The 9,729-nt window shown below is 33.8% G+C and overlaps 1 protein-coding gene across 1 annotated transcript; it reads right to left on the minus strand.

Moving 5' to 3' along the window:
* Positions 1-265: 265 nt before the first annotated feature.
* LOC131070842 (pathogenesis-related thaumatin-like protein 3.8) lies at positions 266-1,207 on the minus strand. The gene is made up of 2 exons (XM_058006510.2): positions 1,141-1,207; positions 266-1,047 (listed from the first exon to the last, which is right to left on the minus strand). Exons 1-2 carry the CDS (start codon positions 1,205-1,207, stop codon positions 431-433), a joined length of 684 nt encoding a protein of 227 aa, XP_057862493.2. The 3' UTR covers positions 266-430.
* Positions 1,208-9,729: the final 8,522 nt, after the last annotated feature.

Consider the following 9,729-nt stretch of genomic DNA (forward strand, 5'->3'; position numbering starts at 1 on the left):
CTTTTTAAAGAAAATAACTTTACTTTCTTTCAACAAAATAGTTCTACCAATATTTTTATTAATTTATATATTTAAAAAATTATAAATAATCAGATATTTATAGTAACAGGCCTAACCTATCATAATGATAATACGAGGAGAAGCATCTACTATCTTAGTTATGAAATAAGACTTTCAAAAAATATATGACACGTAATTTTTAAATATAAAGAAAATAAAATATCGACGTATATATTTATTATTAATATTCTCTCAGAACAGTGTATTGCGTGTGAATTACGCTTCTCTCATCACTGGTGATGTTTTATTGATAATAAGTGGTGAGAGTTGCAACTGGCAACGGCCTACGCGGCTACACCACAGTGTCAATACGAAGATGACAACACTTATTAATATACTAATCCACACACAAACATAATCCTATATATATCTAGGGACAGAATACAATACTGTAGTCTGTACCAGAGGGGCAAGCGAATGTGGCCGTATCGTCCTTGGCATAACTGTAGGCCTGAGGGCACTGCTGCTTGAATATCATTGAGTAGTTTGTCGCAGGGCAGCTGTTAGCATAGCTGCCAGTGCAGCAATACTGGTCGGTTTGAAAGGCAACGCAGGCACTCTTGCATCCGCCAGTCACCTTCAATTCAGCAGGGCACACAGCGTTCACGTCGGCTTTGCATGCAGGGGCGGTGCACTGTGTATTGGTAGGGTTGATGGAAAGAGGAATGTTGAAGCCGTCCACCAGGGAGACGTCGTAGTAGTCCTGGTCGCTCTGGGTGTACTCGGCCAGCGTGGCAGGAACAGCTCCAGAGACTGTGCAGCTCAGTTGGCCGCCGCAGTCACCGGTTTGACAGGTTCCTTTGCCGCTCGCATCGAAAGAGCAGCCGGTTCGACCCCAGAATCTTGCCGACTGTGTCCCCGCCGCCAAATTAACCGTCCATGTCTGACCCTGGGTCAGCTGCTGCCCTCCTCCCGGTAATCCTCCCGCCCACACCGTGTACCCGCACTGGTTCTTTATATCAAACTTAACTGCTCTCGCCTCTGCGACAAATTATATACAGATACTATTATTGTTAGCCTTGGAAATGTTTATAGTATTCAACTACATACAACACGCATTATGTTACTATGACAGCTTACCTTGAATATAAAGAGATATGGCCATTCCAGCCACAAGAAGAATCACAAGATCTGATACTTTTGCCATTATAACTAGTGTTTATATGAAGATGCGACCAGAACATCTACAAGAAGCGCAAGATCTGAAACTTATTGCTTTATACAGCCTGGATTGAATGAAAATGAACTGTTACCAAGGAAGCCTAAACCCAGCTTGAGAAGCGATGTATGTTACGGCAACCCTGGTCACATTCAAGCTTTTCTTTGAAAGATTTTAGATTTTACTGTGTAAATATTTTCATTCAAGATGCGGAGAGTTATCAACGTTTTGGAACATATAGTATTAATCTTGACTTTCTACATTCCTACAATAGATCATGGATAAGAATTCTGACTCAGTACAGTATATTCTGATAAAGAGACAGAATATTATTCCAAACATTGATAAAAAAACATATTTCACAATTAATTTTAATAATATAGACCGCTCAAAGCTGATTTTTTCCAGTATCTTTCGGATAGATGGATACATTGAATAGACCTGCTATGGTAGAAGCAAAGAAGCCACGACCCGACTTCAAAGCAGCCTTTCCTATGAGAGCCCCCGTCTTTTAAAATTCGAATGGTCATCAACAATTAGACTTCTGTTATCTCAGGCTTGCCATTTTCTGCATCATCAAAATCTATTTATTTGTATTCAAAACAGTGATCTCTGATTTTCAATATCATAAAGTTGCGTGAATTTCTAAAGCCTTGACTATGCATGTTAAATTTAGTTAATTATATTGACATATGTTTAATAATGAAAGGTATGGAGGATGAGGAATCAAACACCGTCTTTATCTTATAGATAATTAGTAATAATATGTTTTGAACAAGGCATGTAAAGGTTAAAGTTTTTGAAGTGTTTGTCGAGTTATAAAAGAGACAAGAAAGATAAATATATAGAAAGGAAAAGATATCCAAAAGTAGAGAGTACATTTTGATAATGAAACAGAATATTATCCCAAACATTGTTAAAAAAATATTTCACACTTAATTCTAATAATATAGACCGCTCAAAGTTGATATTTTCCAGTATCATTCTGATAGATGGATACATTGAGTATTCATGGAGAAGAGATCTCCACATGTTACAGAGGAAGCGGGTAAATCAAAGCCTCCTATCCTATGCAATCCAATGGGTTATCAACGATCAGACTTCTGATAATCTGTGGCTTCACATTATCTGCATTGTCAAAGCATATTTGTTTATTATTCAAAACAGTAATCTGTGGTTTTTGAATTTCACAGAGTTGTACACATTTCAATAGCAATGACAATGCTTGTTGAATTTAGTATTTCAATAGCAATGACAATGCTTGTTGAATTTAGTTAATTATATTTAAGGATGTTTTATAATGAAAGTTGTGGATGAATGTAAGATTCAAATACAGCGTTTTATTCTAAGATAATTAGTAATGATATTTTAAATATATTTATTTAATTTTACTTTGAATATTATTATTAATTATTAAAAGAATTTATATATTTATTTATTAAAAAAATGATAATAAATATTATATTTAAGATTTAAATGATTTTTTGTGAATACACTCATACCATTATAATCTATTTTTCAAAATGTAAAAGAAATATTAATTTTAATGAGATGTATTTATTTAATTTTCTCATTGAAAATGGAATATAAAAAGTTATGTCATTTTTACAATGTTCTCACAATTATAAACCAATAAATAATCTTGAAAGGTGCTATTCAAGTTGTTGATGTGTATAAATACTCTCTCTCTCTCTCTCTCTCTCTCTCTCTCTCTCTCTCTCTCTCTCTCTCTCTCTCTCTCTCTCTCTCTCTCTCTCTCTCTCTCTCTCCTTTGTTTTAAAAAAGTGACCAAAGTCACTGAAATATTTATAATAATATGAAAGTAAAGATTTACATAGTTTCTAAAAGCCCAAATTTTGAAATAGACCGAAATTTACATCAACAAATTTTTTTTCAAGTATATTCATCCAACCAAATACTTTGCGTCATGCAACAAATATCTATACGTTTACTATTGAAGTATTGTACATTTCTATTTTCTATAGTCATTTTACATAGTGTATTGTTACTATGGACATATATATTTGTGTTTGAGTCATTTGATAATGCATTTACATGATATTACTAGTTTTCAAGAATTTTATGGGTGTGTCACTTTAAAAACAAACTGTTGATATAATAAGAACGAAACAACCTTGAAGATATTTCCATGCATTATTGAATTTTTTCAAAGATATTACACAATAAATATCACAATAGATAGCTAAAAATTAATTTAATATTGATTATTTCTTAAATCTAATTAATTCATTGGTAGGTCTTCATCCTATTATACAAATTATTCCTAATTTTCCTTAAGTTCTAATCCATTTTCCCTAGGTCCTAACACAAATTTTGGAGTCCCAATTCCTATTCAATGTCCCCATCCACAAAAAATCCAACAAATAAAAATGACTAAAAGTCCCCACATAAGCACCAAAAATTAATATAAAAGAATTAAAAAATTATTTTACTCCTCTCCACTCATTTCATAACCATTGTATAACTATCCCCCACAATCATTTAATAATCATAATTATCCTCCGCCATTTACCTCATAATCACTTTTACAACTTGATCTTGATTCTTGATATCTTATTAGATCTCCATTACTGATCAAGAATCCTAAATCTTTATAAATAGATTCTTTAGGGAACCATTACTAGTAATCAATTGCCCTCACTACAATGTCGTGATAATGGTTTAAGCAACCACATTATCATTTTTTATAAAATCCACCCTCATCATACAAGAGAGGTTCACTGGGTAAAATGCATTATGTTTATTTATTATTTGTCAATTTCTATGATTAAATGAAAACTACATAAAATGTTGAAGATAATTTTAGCATTTATCTTTCAAATCTTTTTTTTCACATTTTTTAGGTACACATTTTTGAAATGCTTGTTGGAACACTTGTCCCTCTTCAATATTTATATTTGCAATTTTTGGTAACCAATCTTTTAAAATTTAAAACATGTAGAAATTTGAATATAAATTTTTTTTTGAGGAAAGTTGTACACAAAACTCCCCTTTTCAAATATTTGATAATATCTTTTTAGTAGTGTTTAACTTTTCATGACAATATTTAGCCCATTACATAGATAATATTATAAACATTTAAACAAATTTCTTATAATCATATTTCTCAAATTATAAAAGGGAACATTAAAGTCATATTACATTCACAAAAAACCATCTATCACTTACAAAATTATTCTGATAAGCATAAACACACACACATTAATATGAAAGCTAAAAGTATATCAAAGTCATAAAATGGGGTGTAAAATGATTTAAAGCATTCAAAGGCCTCTTGAGCTTAGACGAATTTTAGCTATGCAACTTATGAAGGCCTTAAGGGGGCGTTGTTCCATATATGCCATCCAAGTTAGTGACATTGACAAAAAAAAGCCAATACTTCATTACTACCCTATCCACAAGCAATTTTAGGATGTAATCATAGTAGACTTAAAAAAATGCCACCTAAGAGGGAGTTTGAATTTTCTATTGAGTTTCTATAAGGGATTGGGCCTCAATAAAATTTACATATAGGATGACAACTACAAAGGTGTATGAATTGAAGTCATACTTGCAAGAGTTTTTGAATCAAGGGCTTATTAGACCTAGTCTATCTCCATGCAGTGGACTACTCATTTTTGTGAAGAAAAAGAATGGGACCTTGTGCTTGTGTATTGACTATAGGATGTTGAACAAGGTAAAAGTCAAGAATGGGTATACCCTATGAAGGATTTTTGATCTCTTTGATCAGATGAGACGATCTATAATGTTATCTAAGATAGGTCCCTTAGATATGGCTGCCACAAATTGAGGATTAAGGAAGAGGATATTTAAAAGATAGGTTTTAGGACTTATTATGGCTACTACGATTTCACATTAGTGTCATTCGAGTCAAATAAGGCTACAACTTTCATGAATTTATTGAACATTGCATCAAAAGATTGAGGATAGTTTTATAATTCTTAAGGGAGAATAAGATCTTTGGTAAGCTATTCAAGTGTACTTTCTACAAGGACAAGGTGAATTATCTACACCTTATGATTTCAGTGGGAGATATTGTAGTTGATCTAGAGAAAATAAAAGCAATTGTGGGGTTGTTTACACCACATCATGTAACTAAAATCTAGACCTTCATGGGGCTTGCAAGATACTACAAGAAGTTTGTATATGGATTTTCTAAAATTGTAGCACCAATCACTTCACTCCATAGAAAGGGAAAAGATTTGAGTGGAATGAGAAGTGTGACCAAGCTTTCTAATTTTTGAAGAAGCTCATTTCAAATCCTATATTGATTGTAACTAATCCAAATGGGTAATTCATGGTGATAACAAAAATGCATTAAGATAAGGTGTAGGAGAAGTGCTAATGCAGAATGGGCAAGTGGTTGCTTATTAGTCTAGGAAGTTGAAATGATATAAGTTGAACTATGCATCCCATGACCTAGAGTTAGTAGCCATAGTTCATGTGCTTTAGATATGGAGGTACTATCATTTGGGTAAGCCTTTTGAATTGAAGATGGATGACCTAGGCCTTAAATATATATTTACTCATCCCAATCTCAATGCTCACAAAAATAGATGGATATAGTTTCTTATTGAATATAAATTTGGGATTGAATACATTAAGGAGATGAAACATAGAGAAATAGATGCTCTTAGTAGAAGAAGGCATCTAGCAGCCATGATTACTACAAGGTCTAATTTGAGAAAGTGGTTCATAATCTTCAAAGAGATTATTCCATGATGGAGAAAGATGTAGAGAAAAACCCCTTGGACCATCGATTTAATAGATATTTATTTTAGTTAGATGGATTATTAAGATACCAAGGGAGAATGTAAATTATAAACTTAGGGATTCGAGGAAGTTGATGTTAGAGGAGATCCACAACACACCATGGTAGGAAAATTGAGATCTTTATATTTTTAGCCAAGACTCAAGAAGGATGAGATTGAATTCGTAGCTTGATGATTGGAGTGCAAACATGATTACTACAAGGAGATGAAACATAGAGAAATAGATGCTCTTAGTAGAAGAAGGCATCTAGCAGCCATTATTACCAAAAGGTCTAATTTGAGAAAGTGGTTCATAATCTTCAAAGAGATATTCCATGATGGAGAAAGATGTAGAGAAAAACCCGTTGGACCATCGATTTAATAGATATTTGTTTTAGTTAGATGGATTATTAAGATACCAAGGGAGAATGTACATTCTAAACTGAGGGATTCGAGGAGGTTGATGTTAGAGGAGATCCACAACACACCTTATTCAAGGTGCCTAGGACTAGCCAAGATGGTAGGAAAATTGATATCTTTATATTTTTAGCCAAGAATCAAGAAGGATGAGATTGAATTTGTAACTTGATGATTGGAGTTCTAACAAGCCAAGACTAAGCATGTACACCTAGTAGGGTTTGTATACTCACATGACATACTTGAATATAAATGACAAGTTATTATCATGGATTTTATTTAAAGGTTGCCTATATCAAAGAATAAACATGATATCATTTTGGTAGTTGTGGATAAGTTGACCAAGGTAGCATACTTCACCCAAAGGATTTTTAAGGATGGATTGTTTACTTTAGCTAAGAAGTTTGTCTAAGAGATATTTCATTTGAATTGAGTACTTGAGATGATCATACCAAAATGAGATACTTATATAATTTCTAGATTTTAGAAAATATTAAATGAAATATTTGGGATAATATTAAATTTTAGTTTGACATACTACCCACAACCAATTGACATACAAATATAGTGAAGCACGTAGTTGAAGACCTCCTTAGGATGTATTCCATGGATTAATAGTCTAGGTTGGAGGAGTATCTTCCATTGGAAGAGTTTGCATATAATAACTCCTATCATGCAGCTTTGGGTATGACACCATTTAAATCTCTTTATGGATGAAAGTATTGTACACATGTCATTTGGGATATCTAGTTGAAGACAAGATTAGAATTGGTTCAAATATTCTTAGGAGATGCATGATGAAATGAGATTGAACAAGAGGTTGTTAAAGGAGGTAGAAAATATATAGAAGAGCTATGCACGTAAGAATGGGACTTTCAAAACAAAGTCTTTTTGAGGGTTAAACCTCATAAGAGTTCTATATCATTGGGAAAATTAGCCAAACTAGTATTTAGATTTGTAGGTCTATTTAATGTGTCAGAAGTAATCACTATAGTTACATATAGACTTTATCTACCATATGATCTTTAATCATATCCATAATATATTTCATGCATCTATGCTTAAGAAACATCATCTTGATGCTACTCATATACTTGATTAGCATGCTTTATAGATTTGGGATCCAAGAGTGGTGCTGGCGGAGCCCATTCAAATTCTAGATTGGAATGATGGTAAGTTGTGTAATAGATTATTAATCAATATAAGGTCTAATGGGACAAAGTTTTTGTGGATAGTGACACAGGGAGAATTTAGAGGATATATTTTGTTCTTATCCTTATTTCAAAACTTAAATTATGGTACTTTGTTTTGCTTAGTGTGATACTTTGACATTTACATTGGTCTACAATATTTATTGTTTTAGTATTTTTATAATAAGTTTTGGATGATGTATCTTCCTAGTGGGGAAGGATGTCACATCTTGTTCTTTTTTCTCAGTACATTATTAATACAGTAAAGTGGTTGAGACTATGGATAATTGTCTTATGATTTTTTTATTGTTGGCATAATTATTTATTCATCTTGGATATAATTACACTTTACTTAAGTTTACTTAGGTACATGAATATCATAGTAGTTTGCATATGAGACACCTAGGGAGATGTGCTACATTGGGAGTGTATGTAGGAGAATTTCCACCTTTTATGGTGTGATCTTGTTTTTAATTATCATATCCACTTATTATGGAGTGATAATTTCACCTTCGGTGGGTGATCCACCTCATGTGAAATATTTTACTATTTATCCTACCTACCTTTGCATCCCATTGAATCACATGTCATCATTGTGTGCTCTCTTGTCTCCTAGCCTTTCCTTTATAAGAAGGCTCATCTAAATTGTATGTAACTTGATCCAGTTGATCAGTATTTTCATCTTGATAGAATACAGTTTATTCAATATTTTGTAGTTTTCATTGATCTCTTGATCTTTGAAAAATCTCACATGGTATCAGAGCCTAGAGGGCTTCACTGATTAGTCTTTTGGAGATATTTTGAAGGCTTCAATTTTTGGATTTGAGGAGATCTACATTTTTGGGGGCGTCCTACAACAATTTGGACATCACGGTTGAGTCCGAGGGACTGTTTGCATAAATTTTCAGTATAAACTCAGCCATATTTGGTGGAGGAAAAAATTTCAAAAGTTTTTTTTAATTTCTACAAATTTGTTTATTCATTTTTTAATTATTCAATTTAAAGAATTTTTTTAAAAAAATTTGGGCATATGTAAAAGTTTTTTTTTCAAGGATCCGTGCCCCCCCCCCTTCGCGTGACCCAACATTGTACCATACAATTGTATTTGCATAAGGACCGTATTGGTTCCCACCAGCACACGTACTCCAGCCTTCGGCGACACTCAACTCTCCATCTTCCGACCACCGCTTTCACAGCTCACATCGGTGTTGCCTGTGTTCCGGCCCACACTGGCACTTTGATCTCCTACCACTGCTCCCGGCTCCCAACCTTGCGATTGTTGGCAACTGCTCCCTCTGGTGACTTCCATTTTCTGTCGGCTCCAGACCTGACGACTGCAGGCACTCAATCTCTGGTGCAACACAACTCTCTGTTGGGTCGCCTCTGCCCTGCCACCGTCATTCTGCATTGGTCTCCACCTACACCTCTGTGACCCCTCCACACAGACAATTCAGCCATGTGGGTCCCAGTCACTACCACATCACCGACCACATTTTTGCCAGGAAGAAAACCTGTCATCGCCCAGATACCTACCACGCCAAATCCATGTCACCTACCAAATGGACTGCCACGTAATTTATTGTACAGTCCAGTTAGCATACATAATACTATCAGTAAAACACATGGACTTCCATGTCGGATTCCATACAGTCTAGTCAAGAAGTCATGCATCATCTTTCGTATTGCTAATGTCATCATCCGTACAACCTGGACAAGGGGTGCGGAGACCATTTTGGCGAGAAGACGGCTGTCAAATTTAACACATTGAAATTTTGATGTCAGCACTACATCAGCATTTTGGAAAAAAATTCTACCACCTTCCATTTGCAGTTCAACTTCAAATGACTATAACTTGCTCATTTTGGCTCCTTTTTTTGTGCATTTTTTTTGAAATGGGCTAGAATTTCGTGCTCTTCACAATGGCGGAGCAAGTTTCTAATTTTTATGGATGGAGTTTTCAAAATTTTAAAATTTTCATGACTATACCTATCTATTCCCCAATTTTGCAACTTCAGAGGCTTCGTTTGGGGTTATACAACCTTCTTTTTAGGTGCCATTTTTTTTTAAAGTGTATAATTTTTCATCTACTTTCATAATATCCCATTAGTTTGCATTTTTTTTAGTATAAACT

The sequence above is a fragment of the Cryptomeria japonica genome, chromosome 8 (genome assembly GCF_030272615.1).
Source record: "Cryptomeria japonica chromosome 8, Sugi_1.0, whole genome shotgun sequence".
Taxonomy (NCBI): Eukaryota; Viridiplantae; Streptophyta; class Pinopsida; order Cupressales; family Cupressaceae; genus Cryptomeria; species Cryptomeria japonica.